Here is a 21,193-nt window from a genome sequence, read left to right as displayed (position 1 = left end):
ACCTTACGGTTAACTAGTCCTACGCTCTAACCACCTGCCTCTCGTTGCACTCCACTCCACAACTAACTGTTACGCGAATGCAGTAGAAGCCAAGGTAAGTCGCTAGCTAGCATTAAACTTATCTTATAAAAACAATCAATCATAATCACTAGTTAACTACACATGGTTGATGATATTACTAGTTTATCTAGCAGCGTGTCCTGCGTTGCATATAATCGATGCAACGCTGGGGGATGATTTAACAAAAGCGCATTTGCGAAAAAAGCACAATCGTTGACGATTGTGCCTAACCATAAACACGATGCCTTTCTTAAAATCAATACACAGAAGTATATATTTCTAAACCTGCATATTTAGCTAAAAGAAATCCAGGTTAGCAGGCAATATTAACCAGGTGAAATTGTGTCACTTCTCTTGTGTTCATTGCACGCAGAGTCAGGGTATATGCAACAGTTTGGGCAGCCTGGCTCATTGCGAACTAATTTGCCAGAATTGTACGTAATTATGACATAACATTGAAGGTTGTGCAATGTAACAAGAATATTTAGACGTATGGATGCCACCCGTTAGATAAAATACGGAACCGTTCCGTATTTCACTGAAAGAATAAACGTCTTGTTTTTGAGATGATGGTTTCCGGAATCGACCATATTAATGACCTACGGCTCGTATTTCTGTGTGTTATTATGTTATAATTAAGTCTATGATTTGATAGAGCAGTCTGACTGAGCAATGGTAGGTAGCAGCAGGCTCATAAGCATTCATTCAAACAGCACTTTCGTGCGTTTTGCCAGCAGCTCTTCGCAAGCACAGCGCTGTTTATGACTTCAAGCCTATCAGCCTAATGGCTGTGTAACCGATGTGAAATGGCTAGCTAGTTAGCGGGGTGCGCGCTAATAGTGTTTCAAACGTCACTCGCTCTGAGACTTGGAATAGTTATTCCCCTTGCTCTGCTTTTGTGGAGCGATGGGTAACGCTGCTTCGAGTGTGGCTGTTGCCGATGTGTTCCATGTTCGAGCCCAGGTAGGGGAGAGGAACGGAAGCTATACTGTTACACTGGCAATACTATAGTGCCTATAAAAACATGAAATAGTCAACGGTATATGAAATACAAATGGTATAGAGAGAAATAGTCCAATAAATACTATATTAACTTCAACCTAAAACCTCTTACCTTGGAATATTGAAGACTCATGTTAAAAGGAACCACCAGGTTTCATATGTTCTCATGTTCTGAGCAAGGAACTTAAACGTTAGCTTTTTTTACATGGCACATATTGCAAACTGGTACTTTCCAACACTTTGTTTTTGCATTATTTAAACCAAATTGAACATGTTTCATTATTTACTTGAGGCTAAATGGATTTTTATTGATGTATTATATTAAGTTAACATAAGTGTTCATTCAGTGTTGTTGTAATTGTCATTATTACAAATAAATAAATAAAAATAGTCTGATTTAATCGGTATCGGGTTGAAAAAGTTTGTTCCACCATTGACCTCTACTTATAAGAACCTCCATCAGAGCTAGTTAGCTACTAGCTATTTAGTCATTGTTAGCCACTGCTAGCGGTCTTTACCTAGTAGCTCAGACACCAGCCACTTTAGCCCGAATAATACCAGTTTGCACAACGCAGATATCAGCCCTGAGCATATCAGAGCCCAGGTCACCTGAGGTGCCTCCCCTCAGCTCCTAGGCAAGCACCATGGTCTTGTAGCGGCTTCACCCAAATTCAACTGAAGCTGGATCCCTCAAATGAGCTGGCTGGACAATTTGTGAGAGAACTTGGGAAGGTTGATCCTTCAACTCTGCTCATCTGAGATTCGTAGTCAAGATTGGAAATGCTGATCAAAGTTTAGACACTAATGACCCAGTTACAGACCATTAGTTCCTGCCAGACCTGACTAAACCTCGCGTGCAGCCAAAAACTGCACTAGCATCCTGTAACGATCCATGCACTAGCATCAGGGAAATGCCAGGAACCAAAATACTCACACAGTTAGTTGCAGTTAGTTAGGCTAGTTCCAAAACGTTTTGGGGAAATAAAATACACCACCTCCCAGCTGCCCAGTTAGTTACTGAGTTCTAGGAAAACGACCACTGGGACATGTGTAAAGTCCATGGAGAATAAGAGCACCACCTGGTTCCCACTGCACTGAGGGCTAGGAAAACTTCTCCTTCACCCAAATCCAGACAGCTGATGTTCTTTTACTGGATCCCTACATCAGCTGGGCTGGACAATCTGACCCTTTTCCGAAAAGCATTTATCACGGCTTTACTTTTGCTATCCTAGATTCTTCAAAAGTGCTCTGCTTCAAAGGGGAACAGCCCATTATTCTATTTCACCCAAATCCAGACAGCTGATGTTCTGAAAGAGCTGCAAAATCTGGATCCCTACAAATCAGCTGGGCTGGACAATCTGGACCCTCTATTCCGAAAAGTATCCGCCTAAAAACCTCAAACTTCAACCTCTTTCGTATCATCTGAGATTCAATCCCACCGTACCTTCTCCGCTATGCAATCCGGTTTCTGAGCTGGAACCAGAGAGTCTTAGCTACTGGCCAAGCTATTCCCTCCTGTTAGCCACTCTCCTGAGAAACTGGTGCCACAGGGTTACAGCCTCTACAAGGCTGTCCTCTTTTCCCTCTCTGCATCTCATGTTTGACTGCATGTCATGTTTGACTGGACGAACTTGTGCCATGGCAGTGTCTGAGAGTCCTTATCCATTGTGTTCTCCCTCAGGTTGCAGGAGCTGACAGTCTGCTCAGAAGACACTGTGGATGTGCACGATATAGAGCTCATGCAGTACATCAATGTGGACTGCTCCAAACTTAAAAGACTGCTCCAAGGTAGCTACACACTCACTCAATTCCTTGTTTGTCATACTCGTTTTTAAATAGTTTTTTGCTAATACTCTATGACTTTTTACTACATCCTCTCAGAAACGGTATTAAAATTCAAAGCCCTGAAGAAACCTGCCCAACTTGCCGTCATTAACAGTTTGGAAAAGGTTTGTGCACCAATATATCTATATTCAGTGCTGCTGTTTTGTGTTTATGTTTTGGTGTATTATTATATACTACATGGCCAAAGGTATGTGGACACCCTTCAAATGAGTGGTTTTGGCTATTTCAGCCACACCAGTTGCTGACCGGTGAGCCGTGAAGTGATGGGCCACAAGCTCACAGAATGGGACCACTGAGTGCTGAAGTGCGTAGTGTACTTGCCTGTTTTTGGTTGCAATACTCACTACCGAGTTCCAAACTGCCTCTGGAAGCAACGTCAGCACAAAAACTGATGTTGGGCCGAGCAGACGCACACAAGCCTAAGATCACCATGCACAATGGCAAGCGTTGGCTGAAGTGGTGTAAAGCTCATCACCATTGGACTCTGGAGCAGTGGAAACGTGTTCTCTGGAGTGATGAATCACGGTTCACCATCTGGCAGTCCGACTGACAAATCTGCATGTGGATGCCAGGAAAATGCTACCTGCCCCAATGCGTAGTGTCAAGTGTACAGTTTGGTGGAGGAGGAACAATGGTCTGTGGCTGTTTTTCATGGTTCAGGCTAGGCCCCTTAGTTCCAGTGAAGGGAAATCTAAACTCTACCAGCTTACAATGACATTCTAGGCGATTCTGTGCTTACAACTTTGTGGCAACAGTTTGGAGAAGGCCCTTTCCTGTTTCAGCATGACAATGCCCCCATGCGCAAAGCAAGGTCCATACAGAAATGGTTTGTTGAGACCGGTGTGGTAGATCTTGACTGGCCTGCACAGAGCCCTGACCTCAACCCCATCGAACACCTTTGGGATGAATTGGAACGCCGACTGCGCGCCAGGCCTAATCGCACAACATCAGTGCCCAACCTCACTAATGCTCTTGCAGCTGAATGGAATCAAGTTTCCGCAGCAGTGTTTGAACATCTAGTGGAAAGCCTTCCCAGTAGAGTGGAGGCTGTTATTGTAGCAAAGGGGGACCAACTCCTTATTAATGCCCATGATTTTAGAATGAGATGTTTGACTAGCAGGTGTCCACATACCATTGAACATGTAGTGTATTATTCATGGTATTCACTATTGCCACCTCTTGGCTGCTGGTGAAATGTTTTAAAATACAATTTTCCACTTTGAGGACATCACAGGTTGCAGGTTTCCATTGATGCAGGTTTCCATTGATGCAGGTTTCCATTGATGCAGGTTTCCATTGATGCAGGTTTCCATTGATGCAGGTTTCCATTGATGCAGGTTTCCATTGATGCAGGTTTCCATTGATGCAGGTTTCCATTGATGCAGGTTTCCATTGATGCAGGTTTCCATTGATGCAGGTTTCCATTGATGCAGGTTTCCATTGATGCAGGTTTCCATTGATGCAGGTTTATTGGAAAAAACATTGAAATGTGTAATGAAATGGCAGCTATAGGAAAAATGCTCTAAAGATTGACACCATTTTTTAAACTTTCTTTATTGCTACAAATGATGATAGAAGCAATGTTTTTCAAATAAATGTTGATTGCCAAATAGTGTTGATGGTACGCAGAGCACTATGCAAGTTTTACTATCCCATTATTTCAGATCAACTGCAGTGCAAGGTTCACCATGACAATAAATTGGCACATAGGAATTATTAGACTATGGCAGATTAGTAAATTCTTGCGCTCTATCCATGCTGGCCTTTGTGGGCTACCTGAGACATGAGACAGATGGCTGGGAGGGAATCCAGGCTGTCGCCATATTATTCATGTGCAATTTGCCTAAATGGATAATGGAAACACTTCAACTCCTTCATGTTTATTCAACACTAGGTTTTTGTGAAAACGTCTTCTTCAGTTTGTTGGTGTGACGTCATTACGTCCAGCTGTTTTTATCGACACAAGACAGTTGGATGGAAATGCACCGTAGCAGGCAATTGATCTGTGGCTTCGGAAAGTATTCAGACCCCTGGACTTTTTCGACATTTTGTTACATTACAGCCTTATTCTAATTTTTTTTTGCAAATGTATAAACATTATTTTCTATTCAAACGTTGTAAATGTCGCCAATAAATCACTGGAAAAGTTAATGGAAACATAGCTACTGTCCCATTCTAGAGAGGACAGTTCTAAATATTTGTGTTCCTCCCCAGGCCTTTTGGAACTGGGAAGAGAACTACCCTGATGAGTTTACCATGCTCTTACCAGAGACCACAGACAGACATGGCAGGTCAGTATTCTCAAGTGCCTTGTATTGGACTGAAACACAATGCAGATGCTATCATTACATGCACTTTTCATTTTACATTTTTTTTTTAAATGTGAAATCTTCAGTCTCAAAAAGACTGTAGGGAACAGATCAGGACGATAAATAAGAAGTATGATGAGTTAAGGGCTATCTCACTCGTCTGTCTGGCACGCCCTTTAGATGCTGTTTGACCTGGTGGACAGCTTTGCTGAGAGTGCCAAGAGGAAGGCAGTGGTGTGGCCTCTACAGATCATCCTACTCATCCTCTGTCCGAGATCACACACATCATCTCTCGAGAGTTGGTGGAGGAGAGCAAGGCCAACAAGGTGAGATGAGTGCGCGCACACACACACTGGGATTAAATAGTTGCTCTCTCTATCAGCCACACTACCTATCTCGTTACAGAAGCTGTTCCTGGAGAGCTTGAGGAAGGCTCTAGCAGGCCAGGGGGGCAGCAAGCAACTAACAGAGAGTGCAGCCATCGCCTGTGTCAAACTGTGCAAGGCCTCCACCTACATCAACCGGGAGGACCACTCGGGCATCTTCCTCCTGGTGCAGTCCATCGTGGTGGACCTCGAGGTCAGATAAACGAAACACTCTGTCGCCCTCTGGGGGCTAGGGAACACTACAGCAGTGGTGTCTGGGTTTTATGTTCGTCATTCCAGTCGTGGAGTAAAATTGACAATGTCCTTTCTATATAGAACATTTCTATCTACAACGTCCTGAACGGTAAACAATGATTGATATGCCTATGGCTACCCCTTAGACTTTTATAGTGCAACTTTTGTGCTAGTGCTACCGCTATGGAGCTATGACCATTTTGCTAATACCTATCCAATCCTTTCAGACCTTCACAAAGCCCCTTGCGTAAGGGTTAATTGGGAAATTGGTTCATTTGGAATATTGCAGACGGTCACATACAGACACTTATCTATCCCATCAGGCCCTGCTCTTCAACCCCACCAAGCCCTTCTCTCGCGGGAAGGCAGCCAGAACGCAGACGTGGACCTCATGATCGACTGCTTCGTCTCCTGTTTCCGTATCAACCCTCACAACAATCAGCACTTTAAGGTCAGTCAGTCTGCTCAGCACATTGGCAGAAAATGTGCAGACCATGTCTGAATGATACCTCGGTGTCAAAGCGGCTTTTTTGACAAAACATTAATAAAGACAATCTCCTCAGGTCTGTTTGGCCTCCGCCTCGCCCTCTACCTTTCACTTTGTCCTGGTCAACTCCCTGCACAGAATCATCACCAATGTAAGTTTGTACCGTCTCCACTACTACTTCCTACCAAGTTCAGTCGAAGTACATTTGATAGGACAGTGCTGATCTCATTGGCCTTTCCCACAGCAGTGCAATATTAATGATCTTCTATCCTCTTCATCCTTTAGTCTGATCTGGACTGGTGGCCTAAGATTGATGCAGTGTACTGCTACTCTGGAGAGCTGCGACTAATGTTCTCAGACACTCTGAGCCGAGTGATGCAAGGCCTTCAAACACATGCCCCACTACGCATGAGAAAGGTGAGAAAGGGACTACACACACACGCACATTCACACTCACTTTCACACCAATCGTTTGAAACACCTTTTGTTTTCCTGTGTAAGCGAACCTCTTAGGAAAAGTATGTATTAGCTACACCTACATTTACAACTTCTCTCTCTGACAGACTCTGTCATTTAAAGAGAAAATGACCACCAGCCTTAAGTTCAAAGAGAAAACCACAGACCTGGATACACGCAGCTACAAGTGCCTCCTCCTCGCATTGGTCAAACTCATCCACGCTGACCCCAAACTCATGCTGCACGTAAGTCTGACACCAACCACCACATACAGTTGAAGTCTGAGGTTTACATACACTTAGGTTGGCGGCAGGGTAGCCTAGTGGTTAGAGCGTTGGACTAGTAACCGAAAGGTTGCAAGTTCGAATCCCCAAGCTGACAAGGTACAAATCTGTCGTTCTACCCCTGAACAGGCAGTTAACCCACTGTTCCTAGGCCGTCATTGAAAATAAGAATTTGTTCTCAACTGACTTGCCTAGTTAAATAAAGGTAAAATAAAAAATAAATACAATTTAAAATTAGTTTTTCAACCACTCCACATATTTCTTGTTAACCAACTATAGTTTTGGCAAGTCAGTTAGGACATCTACTTTGTGCATGACACACGTCATTTTCCAACAATTGTTTACAGACAGATTATTTCACTTATAATTCACTGTATCACAATTCCAGTGGGTCAGAAGTTTACATACACTAAGTTGACAGTGCCTTTAAAGAGCTTGGAAAATTCCAGAAAATTATATCATGGCTTTAGAAGCTTCTGAGGCTAATTGATATCATTTGAGTCAATTGGAGGTGTACCTGTGGATGGAGCCTGCGGCTATGGAACCCTGACCTGTTCACCGGACGTGCTACCTGTCCCAGACTTGCTGTTTTCAACTCTATAGAGACAGCAAGAGCGGTAGAGATACTCTCAATGACCGTGCTTCTACACCTGCATTGCTTGCTGTTTGGGGTTTTAGGCGGGGTTTCGGTACAGCACTTTGAGATATCAGCTGATGTACGAAGGGCTATAGAAATAAATTTGATTTGATTTGAATGATCGGCTATGAAAAGCCAACTGACATTTACTCCTGAGGTGCTGACCTGTTGCACCCTTGACAACTACTGTGATTATTATTATTTGACCATGCTGGTCATTTATGAACATTTGAACATGTTGGCCATGTTCTGTTATAATCTCCACCCGGCACAGCCAGAAGAGGACTGGCCACCAATCATAGCCTGGTTCCTCTCTAGGTTTCTTCCTAAGTTTTGGCCTTTCTATGGAGTTTTTCCTAGCCACTGTGCTTCTACACCTGCATTGCTTGCGGTTTGTGGTTTTAGGCTGGGTTTCTGTACAGGACTTTGAGATGTCAGCTGATGTAAGAAGGGATATAGAAATCATTTTGAATTGATATTCAAGGCCTACCTTCAAACTCAGTGCCTCTTTGCTTGACATCATGGGAAAATCAAAGGAAATCAGCCAAGACCTCAGAAAAAAATTGTAGACCTCCACAAGTCTGGTACATCCTTGGGAGAAATTTCCAAATGCCTGAAGGTACCACGTTCATCTGTACAAACAGTACAAACACCATGGGACCACGCAGCCGTCATACCGCTCAGGAAGGAGACGCGTTCTGTCTCCTAGAGATGAACGTACTTTGGTGCGAAAACTGAAAATCAATCCCAGAACAACAGCAAAGGACCTTGTGAAGATGCTGGAGGAAACCGATGCAAAAGTATCTATATCTACAGTAAAATGAGTCCCATATTGACAGAACATGAAAGGCCACTCAGTAAGGAAGAAGCCACTGCTCCAAAACCGCCATATAAAAAAAGACAGATTACGGTTTGCACACGGAGACAAAGATCATACTTTTTGGAGAAATGTCCTATGGTCTGATGAAACAAAAATAGAACTGTTTGGCCATAATGACCGAATGAAGTGGTGATCCTAACTGACCTAAAACGGGGACTTTTTTACTAGGATTAAATGTCAGGAATTGTGAAAAACTGAGTTTAAATGTCCTTGGCTAAGGTGTATGTAAACTTCCGACTTCAACTGTATATACTGAGACAATGTCCCTTGGTTCTGTTTGAATAGTTAATCACCCTCCCTTCCACTTGTGTGTGGTTCGATTTCCTCTCCGCCCTTGCGTTCACCCATACATGCATGTTTGACATTGTGTGTGTTGTAGAACCCAGGGAAGCAGGCTCAGGAGACCCAGAGCAGCACAGCAGAGCTGATCGCAGGCCTGGTGCAGCTGGTGCCCTTGGTCAGTACAGCCCAGCTTTCCCAGGAGGCCATGGAGGTCAGTTCACACTCCTTCTCTCCCTTACTCTCACTCCATCTACTCTGCTTCTTTATTCTTTCTCATTCTGTCCACTTCAGTTCTATTCCCTAGCATTGAATTATCAACTTCAAGTAAGGCATATTTCTCCCTATCTGTCTCTCTCTCCCTGCCCAGGCTCTGCTGGTGCTGCACCTGCCTGAGACCATTGAGCTGTGGAACCCTCAGGCCCCCATTGAAACCTTCTGGGACATCAGGTACAAGGACATGGTTTAGTTCTGGGGGCTTTTCAGTCCAGAGATAATCCATGTAGACAGACACACTGGTCATGGATTCAGTAGTAGTCCCAGTCTTTAGGGGTGTGTGTTGAGATCCCATTGGGCTCTAACACTGGCCTATCCCATTGCAGCTCCCTGGTTCTCTTCCTGATCTGCAAGAAACTGATTGGTCACCAGATGGTGAACAGTACAGAGGTGTTGAAGTGGCTGAGGGAGATCCTTATCTGCAGGAACAAGTTCCTCCTAAAGAACAAGGTGAGGTCAGGGACTCTAACCTCACATCAGAATAACCATTGAGGGCTAGTTTCCCAGACGCAGATTAAGCCTAGTTCTGAACTAAAAAGCACTTTCAATAGAGAATTTCCATTCAAAATAATGTTTAAGTCTAGGACTAGCTTAGGTCTGGAAAACCGTCTGGAGTGTTTTGCAGTTATACAAGTCAAATACACGTGTTGGACATGTCTAAATGTGTGTTGGATGTGTCTTAACTCCTCTCTGCTCGCCCAGGAGTGTGCCACGCAGGGCAGTGGAGCCCCATCTGCAGACAGGCCCAGACCAAACTGGAGGTGTGTCTATACATGTTTCTGTGGAGCCCTGACACCGAGGCCGTGCTGGTGGCCATGTCCTGCTTCAGACACCTGTGTGAGGAGGCTGACATCCGCTGTTCCGCTGACGAGGTGCTCGTCCAGATCATCCTGCCCAACTACGCCACCTTCACAGAGTTCGCCTCCGTCAGCAACATAATGGCCACCGGTCAGTAAAAACACTGTTTTGAACACCACTATAACATGCTCTGAGAGTCACTAAAAAGGCCAACGGTTTCAGACAGTGACTCCGCTAGTTGTTTCTCTGTTTGGTAGGACGTTTCACCCTGCAGAAGAGAGTGATGGCCTTGTTGAGAAGGATAGAGCACCCCACTGCAGGAAACACTGAGGTGTGAAAGAATAAAGAAGCATAAAATACAGTTTATCCTTGCTTACATCCTTCCAGTATTAGTGACGTGTCCCTTCTTGTTTCCATGTCTCACCCCAGGCATGGGAGGACACGCATGCAAAATGGGAGCAGGACACCAAACAGATTCTGAACTTTCCCAAAAACAAGGTGGAGGATGGTCAGGTAAGAGCACTTACATTTTAGGATTTGGGTGTGTTTCACTGTTAATAAAAAATAATAATATAGGGACCATTGCTCCAAACTCTACCCCCTTTGTCTCCCCCTGCAGGAGTGGATCAACATGACAGGCTTCCTGTGTGCTCTGGGTGGGGTGTGTCTGTCTCAGCACAGCAAGCCCTGTGGCCCCACCACCTACAGCCCCCCCATGGGCCCCATGAGCGAACGCAAGTACTCTATGGTCTCTGTGGGCGTCTGTGAGGTCTCCAACGCTGCAGCTGGAGCCTCAGCCACCTGCTCCTCCTCTTCCTCCACTGAAACCCCCCTGGGCAGGTTCCTGGACCGCCTGCTGGTCCTGCTGGTATGTGGTCATGAGAGGGTGGGTCTACACGTCCGCACCAACGTCAAGGAGCTGCTGGGGCTGGAGCTCAGCCCGGTCCTGTACCACATGCTCTTCAACAAGCTAAGGAACAGCATCGGAAGCTTCTTCGACACAGGGGCCGGTGAGTGGATGGGCTGCGGAGGAGGATGGGGCACGTTAACCAATTATTTGAATTGTATTAGTGTAGAATGTCATTCTAGGGAGTTTTACAGGGGGATGGTGACTTTTTTGCTGATTGCAGCACAGAGCCCTGCCTGCGCTGATGTTGTTGAATTTCATTAGTTCATTATAAAGCTGATTTGTTTACATTAGCAGGAAAGTAGTTTAAACTGATTTAATTAATTTGTCTCTGTGCCCTTGCAGGTCCCCATCAATGACACTAACACACAGTTTGTGGAGCAGACCATTGCCATCATGAAGAACCTACTGGATAACCATGCTGAGGGCAGCTCAGAGCACCTTGGACAGGCCAGCATAGAGACCATGATGCTCAACCTGGTCAGGTGAGAGACAAACACTCACAGCTTATGAAATACCTAATCAGTTGTCACTCTTCAGGACCTTATTCGGTCTGATCTCACCCCCCCAGGTACGTGCGTGTCTTAGGCAACACGTTGCATGCCATCCAGATGAAAACCAAGCTGTGCCAGCTGGTGGAGGTGATGATGGAGAGACGAGACGACCTGTCCTTCTGCCAGGAGATGAAGTTCAGGTGAGCGACAGAGACGGCACTCCCTCCTGGACAGACCTAAACTCTAGCTTAACGCTAGCCAAACTAGCTAAATGCTACTTAATGCTTCAGTCAGCAGTTCAAACAATTAAAACAAGTTTGATTGGTCTGGAGAAAAAACTCAAACGTTCCATTAAAATACACATGCAGGGTACTGGAGAATTACCACTCCCAAATTCGTTGACAGAATATAGAATGACCACACGTGATATAGTTTTTAAAATGTTTTTTAAAAAGCGTTGAGGCTATGTAGTGTTTTGTTTACATTTACTTAGTTTATAAACGTTGGAGTAAAAGAAGTGTATATTTTGAGTTCTGATGGGGTACGACCATAAGTTCTATTCTTCAAGAATCAATCATTTTTGTTAATTCAACCCCTCACCATATCAGCCAGTGGAGGGAGAACAAGCTGCCAAGACTCTTCCTCAAGTAACTAAACATGCTTTACTGGCTTTTGTTGATGAAATATCAAGTGTCTGACCAGAGACCTGGACCAAGCCAGTATGGAGCGGTGGTGTCTCTGTTAGCTGTCCTGCCTCTTCAGCCAGTGGAGGGAGACGGGGTGGAGCTGATGGAGGCCAAGTCCCAGCTCTTCCTCAAGTAACTACAACATGCTTTACCTTTTGTTTTTAAATGTTTTTTTTAACCTTTATTTAACTAGTCTGTTAAGAACAAATGGTTATTTTCAATGACGGCCTAGGAACAGTGGGTTAACTGCCTGTTCAGGGGCAGAATGACAGATTTGTACCTTGTCAGCTCGGGGATTCGAACTTGCAACCTTTAAGTTACTAGTCCAACTCTCTAACCACTAGGCTACCCTGCCGCCCCATATACACTCCTATACCTTTTAGTCATGTAGCTGACGTGTTTATCCAGAGAGATTTAGTTATCTGTTGCTGCTCTTCAGCTTTCTGTTTACTGTGCATGCTGTAACATTTCCACGTGCAAAATAAACTGTGTTTTGTGTATAGAAGTAAAGGAATACATTAACTTAAATGTGCACATGATTTTAATTCAAACTGCCTGTTAAGTGTTCTGAACCCTGCTTTACCCCCTGTACCCAGGTACTTTACCCTGTTCATGAACCTGCTGAATGACTGCAGTGAGGTGGAGGATGATGGCCAGCCGGTGGTTGGCGGCTGGAAAGAGTGCATCCGATACAGTCCTTACTGAGCTGAAGAGGAATGACAAGACGGTGGGGAAGCCCACAGCTTACAAGCTGGTTCAGCTTTTTGCAGAGGAGTCTGTGAAGCGCCTCTTGCTTCCTAGCCTTGTGCCCTCTACAGCTTCAATGAGTTTGGCTCAGGGAGTTAGTGTGCCGGCTAGCGTATCTGAAGATAGGATTTCATGTTCTTTTTCTACATCAGCATTTAGTGACACAGTCAGCCTGTTTACCAAAGTATTGGTAAGCCAGGTCATGGACTCTGTGGTTTCTGATGCACAAAGCAGAGGGTCATCTCCAACCGGAACTGTAACTGATATAGGCAGTCTACTGAGTGGTAAGTCCTACCCTCTGCCATCTTTCACCGCCATCTGCATGACAACAAGTGGGACCTCCAATGCTGCACGAGGCTTTGAGGCCAACATAGATGCTGAGGAAAGGGATACCATCAGTTGTTTCGGTGTACCTCAGAGCATTGTTTGTGATCAGAATTCAACCAGCCCGGATGTTGCCTCGCTTTCAACCCCATCCACTGACAACTTAGTCGGTGATGATGACTTCACCGGCCTCATCAGCATGTTAGTGGTGAGACTTCTGTCAAAAATCCAAACCCAAACTGATCTGTACCCAACTGACGTCACACGCACGTCACAAGACCTGATTCCAAAAGTTATAGCTGCCTTCTGTGCATGGTCAGGCTGCTCTGAGACCCAAGCTTATCCCAAGAACCTGAAGAGTCACAAAGTATACAGCACCGTCTACAAACATCTGTTGAAGGAGTTTGGCTCAGAGAAAATACTCCAACTGGCTGTGTCGACTCAGGACTCCACATTCAATAGGATTCTTGTGAAGTCATTGAGCAAGGAGCTTCTCCACAGTTGTAACGAGGCATCAAGAGCAGCCTCAAGAACATCTTTCGAAGCCACCAGGCCAGAAACTCTTCTCATGGCTAAAGATGTGAAGGCTACCAGAGGGAAGCTGTCTTTCCTACAAAGGCTTGCCAGACTGAAATTCGACTTGAAGGTATATCACACTTATTTAAGTTAACAATTGTGTCAATGTGAGTAAACAATGTTATTTAGAGAAAATGTAAAACCATCCATTAATTCCAAAACCATTTATAAATCTTGTTGTGCTGGTGTGTAAGATGTGATCGTTATTACAGTGAGATTGTTCTGCTGTGACAGTTGTTTTGACATGTTTTTGTTTTAGCCATTCATGATGGGAAACAAGAAGGATTCCAAGAAGAATTCCCGCCATTCTGAATCCAAAGACCAGACTACTGCTGAAGATATCATGTGTAAGTCCATACAGCAGGACATTTACTGTTTGAGATATTGGTGTACAAAGCTGCTATTGCAAAAATATGAAACCCTATATACAGTACATCATATATTATCGATAGTAATCTCTTATGTAAAATTATTTATAGTTTCCAAATCTCAAGATTCTGGTTCTCATTTATTTGTGAAAGTAATAATGAGTTGAAACTAAGAATACAATATAACATCATTTCTAAATAGTTGTCTTTGCTGTCTTCGTATTCAAGATAATTGTGTAGTTTAGAGTGTGTAGTCTTAGAGTGATTATCTTAATTTACCGAGGTTAGCTAGCCAGCTATTTGTCGTCCTTAACGTAGGAGACACTGCTAGCTAGCCAACAGCTAGCCAACGTCTTCCGAATAGAACTCAACAACCCGGTCGCATTCACAGGTAGTATCACATTTTCATTTCATTTCATTACAGTACAACGGTTTGATTTGTTTGATCGTAGCTAGCTACATAGCTAGCTACATAGCCGTCTTTGTATCAAAGATAATTGTGTAGTCTAGAGCGATTTTCTAGGTTAGCTAGCCAGCTATTGTCGTTCTTTTAACGCAACGTAACGTAATCAACACTGCTAGCTAGCCAGCTAGCCCCCGAATAGCAGCACTGTAGAAACTATTACACTCAACGGAACGACTTGATTAGTGTAGTGTCAACAACGCAGCCACTGCCAGCTAGCCTACAAAGTCAACAACGCAGCCACTGCCAGCTAGCCTACTTCAGCAGTACTGTATCATTTTAATCATTTTAGTCAATAAGATTCTTGCTACGTAAGCTTAACTTTCTGAACATTCGAGACGTGTAGTCCACTTGTCATTCCAATCTCCTTTGCATTAGCGTAGCCTCTTCTGTAGCCTGTCAACTATGTGTCTGTCTATCACTGTTCTCTCCTCTCTGCACAGACCATACAAACGCTCCACACCGCGTTGCCGCGGCCACCCTAATCTGGTGGTCCCAGCGCGCACGACCCACGTGGAGTTCCAGGTCTCCGGTAGCCTCTGGAACTGCCGATCTGCGGCCAACAAGGCAGAGTTCATCTCAGCCTATGCCTCCCTCCAGTCCCTCGACTTCTTGGCACTGACGGAAACATGGATCACCACAGATAACACTGCCACTCCTACTGCTCTCTCTTCGTCCGCCCACGTGTTCTCGCACACCCCGAGAACTTCTGGTCAGCGGGGTGGTGGCACCGGGATCCTCATCTCTCCCAAGTGGTCATTCTCTCTTTCTCCCCTTACCCATCTGTCTATCGCCTCCTTTGAATTCCATGCTCACAGTTACCAGCCCTTTCAAGCTTAACATCCTTATCATTTATCGCCCTCCAGGTTCCCTCGGAGAGTTCATCAATGAGCTTGATGCCTTGATAAGCTCCTTTCCTGAGGACAGTTCTGGGCGACTTTAACCTCCCCACGTCTACCTTTGACTCATTCCTCTCTGCCTCCTTCTTTCCACTCCTCTCCTCTTTTGACCTCACCCTCTCACCTTCCCCCCCTACTCACAAGGCAGGCAATACGCTCGACCTCATCTTTACTAGATGCTGTTCTTCCACTAACCTCATTGCAACTCCCCTCCAAGTCTCCGACCACTACCTTGTATCCTTTTCCCTCTCGCTCTCATCCAACACTTCCCACACTGCCCCTACTCGGATGGTATCGCGCCGTCCCAACCTTCGCTCTCTCTCCCCCGCTACTCTCTCCTCTTCCATCCTATCATCTCTTCCCTCTGCTCAAACCTTATCCAACCTATCTCCTGATTCTGCCTCCTCAACCATCCTCTCCTCCCTTTCTGCATCCTTTGACTCTCTATGCCCCCTATCCTCCAGGCCGGCTCGGTCCTCCCCTCCCGCTCCGTGGCTCGACGACACATTGCGAGCTCACAGAACAGGGCTCCGGGCAGCCGAGCGGAAATGGAGGAAAACTCGCTTCCCTGCGGACCTGGCATCCTTTCGCTCCCTCCTCTCTACATTTTCCATTTCTGTCTCTGCTGCTAAAGCCACTTTCTACCACTCTAAATTCCAAGCTTCTGCCTCTAACCCTAGGAAGCTCTTTGCCACCTTCTCCTCCCTCCTGAATCCTCCTCCCCCTACCCCCCCCTCCTCCCTCTCTGCAGATGACTTCGTCAACCATTTTGAAAAGAAGGTCGACGACATCCGATCCTCGTTTGCTAAGTCAAACGACACCGCTGGTTCTGCTCACACTGCCCTACCCTGTGCTCTGACCTCTTTCTCCCCTCTCTCTCCAGATGAAATCTCGCGTCTTGTGACGGCCGGCCGCCCAACAACCTGCCCGCTTGACCCTATCCCCTCCTCTCTTCTCCAGACCATTTCCGGAGACCTTCTCCCTTACCTCGCTCATCAACTCATCCCTGACCGCTGGCTACGTCCCTTCCGTCTTCAAGAGAGCGAGAGTTGCACCCCTTCTGAAAAATCATACACTCGATCCCTCCGATGTCAACAACTACAGACCAGTATCCCTTCTTTCTTTTCTCTCCAAAACTCTTGAACGTGCCGTCCTTGGCCAGCTCTCCCGCTATCTCTCTCAGAATGACCTTCTTGATCCAAATCAGTCAGGTTTCAAGACTAGTCATTCAACTGAGACTGCTCTTCTCTGTATCACGGAGGCGCTCCGCACCGCTAAAGCTAACTCTCTCTCCTCTGCTCTCATCCTTCTAGACCTATCGGCTGCCTTCGATACTGTGAACCATCAGATCCTCCTCTCCACCCTCTCCGAGTTGGGCATCTCCGGCGCGGCCCACGCTTGGATTGCGTCCTACCTGACAGGTCGCTCCTACCAGGTGGCGTGGCGAGAATCTGTCTCCTCACCACGCGCTCTCACCACTGGTGTCCCCCAGGGCACTGTTCTAGGCCCCCTCCTATTCTCGCTATACACCAAGTCACTTGGCTCTGTCGTAACCTCACATGGTCTCTCCTATCATTGCTATGCAGACGACACACAATTAATCTTCTCCTTTCCCCCTTCTGATGACCAGGTGGCGAATCGCATCTCTGCATGTCTGGCAGACATATCAGTGTGGATGACGGATCACCACCTCAAGCTGAACCTCGGCAAGACGGAGCTGCTCTTCCTCCCGGGGAAGGACTGCCCGTTCCATGATCTCGCCATCACGGTTGACAACTCCATTGTGTCCTCCTACCAGAGCGCTAAGAACCTTGGCGTGATCCTGGACAACACCCTGTCGTTCTCAACTAACATCAAGGCGGTGGCCCGTTCCTGTAGGTTCATGCTCTACAACATCCGCAGAGTACGACCCTGCCTCACACAGGAAGCGGCGCAGGTCCTAATCCAGGCACTTGTCATCTCCCGTCTGGATTACTGCAACTCGCTGTTGGCTGGGCTCCCTGCCTGTGCCATTAAACCCCTACAACTCATCCAGAACGCCGCAGCCCGTCTGGTGTTCAACCTTCCCAAGTTCTCTCACGTCACCCCGCTCCTCCGCTCTCTCCACTGGCTTCCAGTTGAAGCTCGCATCCGCTACAAGACCATGGTGCTTGCCTACAGAGCTGTGAGGGGAACGGCACCTCAGTACCTCCAGGCTCTGATCAGGCCCTACACCCAAACAAGGGCACTGCGTTCATCCACCTCTGGCCTGCTCGCCTCCCTACCACTGAGGAAGTACAGTTCCCGCTCAGCCCAGTCAACTCTCTCTCTTCTGTCGCCCAACATAGTGGCACATCCTGCCACATTTGGACTCCCAGAGGGTCTTCCCTCCACCTCTCAACAGGAGAAGCCTCGCAAACGTCCCCTTCTAATCAGGATGTTTTCCACCATCTCCATAGGCCTATCCAAGCCATTCAAACGGTTTTCAAAGCAAGCTTAATACAACAATTTCCTTTAATACAGTAATATTTGCATTGAATTGGTGGCCTTTGTCTTCTTTCGTGTTTTGCCCTGTTAACTTGACGGTGAAATGACATAGTATATTTGGGTTTATTAAACAAAGTAATGTTTTTGTCCATTTGATTGAATAATATTTAGTTTAGTTTATTATGCAGTCATAGTCACGGTGTAGGCTAAACAAAGTAATGTTGTCCTGAATAATGTGAACATGCATTCATTGAACACACACACATAGTACTTCAGATATGTCCCACAACCAACATTCAACCAGATATCAATGATTCAGTGTAAAATACATGTACTGTCAAATAAACTGTATTTAATTTACAACCAATACAATAATACATGACGCAGGACACTCAGTTATAAGGGAATTAATTGGTTTAACTTCTCAAACAGAAACACACACATTTCCATTTTCTGTGGATCGCCCATGTTTACATTTTACTGAATGCTAGTCTGACCTTTGACCTGTAGATGGCAGTAAAGGTCTACTTTTGCTGCAGATCCACTTCTAAAGCTGAAACCTCTCTGGACAAGTAGCCAAAACATTTGTCCCTAGTGAGAGAGAGTATGTGTGTGTGTGGCAAAAAAGGGAATATTGCACTACACTTTTATGATACAGATACATTTTGCATTCGGTAGCATAGCACAGCTGTATTTTTTTTCAAATGCCAAATGTACATGCCTACAGATGCTTTTCTGAGTGACTTGTGTTGTGAGAGAACCAGAATTCAAACAAACTCCTGGATGACATTTTATAATATTGTTTGCTCTTTTTAGTAACATATGGTAGCATACATGTTTCACACGGCTAGTTAGTTACATGTAACAACATTACATTATATGGTCAATGTTTGTGTGTATCCTCTTAGCTTTTACCTTCGACATCAACAAGCGACGCACGTGTATCTTTGCTCTGCAATCTCCTATCCCCATCGGTTTCACTGGGAAGACTTACGGTGGTGTGTCATTGCGGCATGGTAAAGCTTGCTCAAAGGGAACAATAACCAAGCCGTACTGTCATCTTCAGACGCCGGTTTTGGGACTTATTTCAGGCCTAACATCGCCACGAACGTCCACATTCGTCTTGGAATTGCAAGCAGTCATTCGCGGTTTCCATCCGCACGGCCATGGCGGCACATAAACCAGTGGAATGGGTTCAGGCGGTGATAAACAGATTCGACGAGCAGGTAATATTATAGTGTTAGTTATATGAGTTCGAAGTGGGAGTAGTTAGCTAGTTACAACTGCAAGCAGTGACTCTTTTGTTGAGGGCTTGTACAGGTAGATAGTTAATTTGATTTATGTCACTGTGAAGTGCATGCTAGACTGCTTTCTAGCTTGGTAGCTATTGATAGTAACTACGTTAGGACAAATATTTGTATATCTGTGTTTGGATGATGTGTACCAAAAGTGCAAGTTACTTTTAGCTACCTAACTAGTAAGCTACCCATGTAGCTAGCTAGCCAACTAAACATGCATTTTAATGTTGCATATATATTGGGTGTTGGTGTAGCTAACTGAGTATTTGCACACTACGTCTAATATTGGCAAATTCTTCCTAGACAATTGGGGAAAATATGTCCCTATTGTACCAGCTAGGAAGTCCTATAATTTAGCTACCTTGCTAACTGTAAACAAATGAGAGGTGTGACTCCAACATGCACTGATTAAAATGCAAGGTCTGTCACATGTGGGGAAAAAATGAAGAACATACTGGTTGCATGCTGTCAGCCAACATTCATGTTGCTGTCTGAGGAATCTGGATTTTCAACCTGACCATGTTTCTGCTCTGAGGTAACGTTAAACGCTCAATAATAAGATCAAAAACAACATGGATCCGTACAAATTGACAGACATCCGTTTTTTGTTAAATATCTACTTACATAATTACCACATCCTTAAATTATGATATACATAGTGTGAGTTTGTCTCAACCCAATATTTGAGCGTGTTTAGGTGTTTGTGGTCACCACAGCAGCAGTCTACAAGGCTCGCCCAACTACAAGGTTCTGGCAGTTAAGTTTTTCTTATTACCCAGAGTTGGATGAATTCCTGGATACAATTTTTTAGATCTCTGCATAATGATGATAGCCAATGCTGACTAGCATTTGTACAATGACTGAAGGCTACAGGTACACCGAATCAAATTTTATTGGTCACATACACATGGTTAGCAGATGTTAATGCGAGTGTAGCGAAATGCTTCTGGTTCTGACAGTGCAGTAATATCTAACAAGTAATCTAACAATTCCCCAACAACTACCTAATGCACACACATCTAAAGGGGTGAATGAGAATATGTACATATAAGTAGATGGATGAGTGATAGCCGTGCGGCATAGGCAAGGTGCAGTAGATGGTATAAAATACAGTATGTACATGTGACGTGAGCAATGCAAGATATGTAAACATCATTAAAGTAACATTATTTTAAGTGACTAGTGATCCATTTATTAAAGTGTCCAGTAATTGCGTCTCAGTGTAGGCAGCAGCCTCTCTGAGTTAGTGATGGCTATTTAACAGTCTGATGGCCTTGAGATTGAAAAACAGCTTCTATCTCTCTGTCCCAGCTTTAAATCACCTGTACTGACCTCGCCTTCTGGATGATAGCGGTGTGAACAGGCAGTGGCATATACTACTGTACAGTACTGCTACAGTATCCCTTTAAGGGTGCCAAAGATTCCACTAATGAACTTGAGGTTGAATGTGTGAAACATTGGGTCAGGTAGTCTAGCCAGTCCATCAATAGTTTTTACACTGTCTGTTGCCCCTAACTATATCTCATCAGAAGTCATTATCAGTCAACATTATCAAATTGTAAGATCAACATTTTAAAATGCTCCAGCTGACTTGATGGAGAGTTTGTTGTTGCTTGAGAGCTGGTATGTCTGTAAATCAGCTCTGGGTCTCAATTTTATCCAAACTAAGCTTTGTCTGTTTTGGTTGTCAAAGACCACCTCCAAAGGGACTGAAACAAATGGTTCTTGCTGCAGTGCAAGCAGTGCTGCCAGAAACTCGTCACCTTCTTTAAACTCCTTTGTGTGAAAGCTGTTCTACAAATAAACTTGAAAAGGGTTTGCGCTATTCAGTGGTTTGTATTTAACCTAAACATGCTTAAGTGCCATGGCACACTGTGCAACTGCCCTCAACTCCAGTACAGACTTTTGAAATGGAATATCAGCACTTTTTGTGCAGTTTGGGTAGGATCTGGGCCTCGGGTTTCAGAGGCTACGGAGGGATTCTGTAGCACAGAGTGGTGATTGTACTCCGGCTTAGCAGCTCTGCTCGGAT

General features: G+C 45.0%; 2 protein-coding genes and 1 pseudogene across 2 annotated transcripts; all 3 read left to right on the top strand.

The window, feature by feature from the left end:
* The first annotated feature begins 2,734 nt into the window (after positions 1-2,734).
* LOC123992624 (neurofibromin-like) lies at positions 2,735-10,609 on the top strand. Its single transcript, XM_046293920.1, has 16 exons — positions 2,735-2,850; positions 2,944-3,011; positions 5,122-5,198; positions 5,397-5,542; positions 5,622-5,795; positions 6,160-6,287; positions 6,400-6,474; positions 6,609-6,740; positions 6,887-7,024; positions 8,960-9,073; positions 9,230-9,309; positions 9,462-9,585; positions 9,838-10,007; positions 10,191-10,264; positions 10,363-10,446; positions 10,553-10,609. Exons 1-14 carry the CDS (start codon positions 2,802-2,804, stop codon positions 10,261-10,263), a joined length of 1,548 nt encoding a protein of 515 aa, XP_046149876.1. The 5' UTR covers positions 2,735-2,801; the 3' UTR covers position 10,264; positions 10,363-10,446; positions 10,553-10,609.
* Positions 10,610-12,683: 2,074 nt separating this feature from the next.
* Positions 12,684-18,960, top strand: LOC123992260. The gene is made up of 4 exons (XM_046293435.1): positions 12,684-13,737; positions 13,927-14,014; positions 18,772-18,874; positions 18,930-18,960. Exons 1-4 carry the CDS (start codon positions 12,844-12,846, stop codon positions 18,958-18,960), a joined length of 1,116 nt encoding a protein of 371 aa, XP_046149391.1. The 5' UTR covers positions 12,684-12,843.
* The window catches only part of LOC123992628, a 131,350-nt pseudogene continuing 128,458 nt past the window's right edge, over positions 18,302-21,193 (top strand).

The sequence above is a fragment of the Oncorhynchus gorbuscha genome, linkage group LG13, assembly GCF_021184085.1.
Source record: "Oncorhynchus gorbuscha isolate QuinsamMale2020 ecotype Even-year linkage group LG13, OgorEven_v1.0, whole genome shotgun sequence".
Taxonomy (NCBI): domain Eukaryota; kingdom Metazoa; phylum Chordata; class Actinopteri; order Salmoniformes; family Salmonidae; genus Oncorhynchus; species Oncorhynchus gorbuscha.
This window is presented reverse-complemented; position numbering and strand designations above follow the sequence as displayed.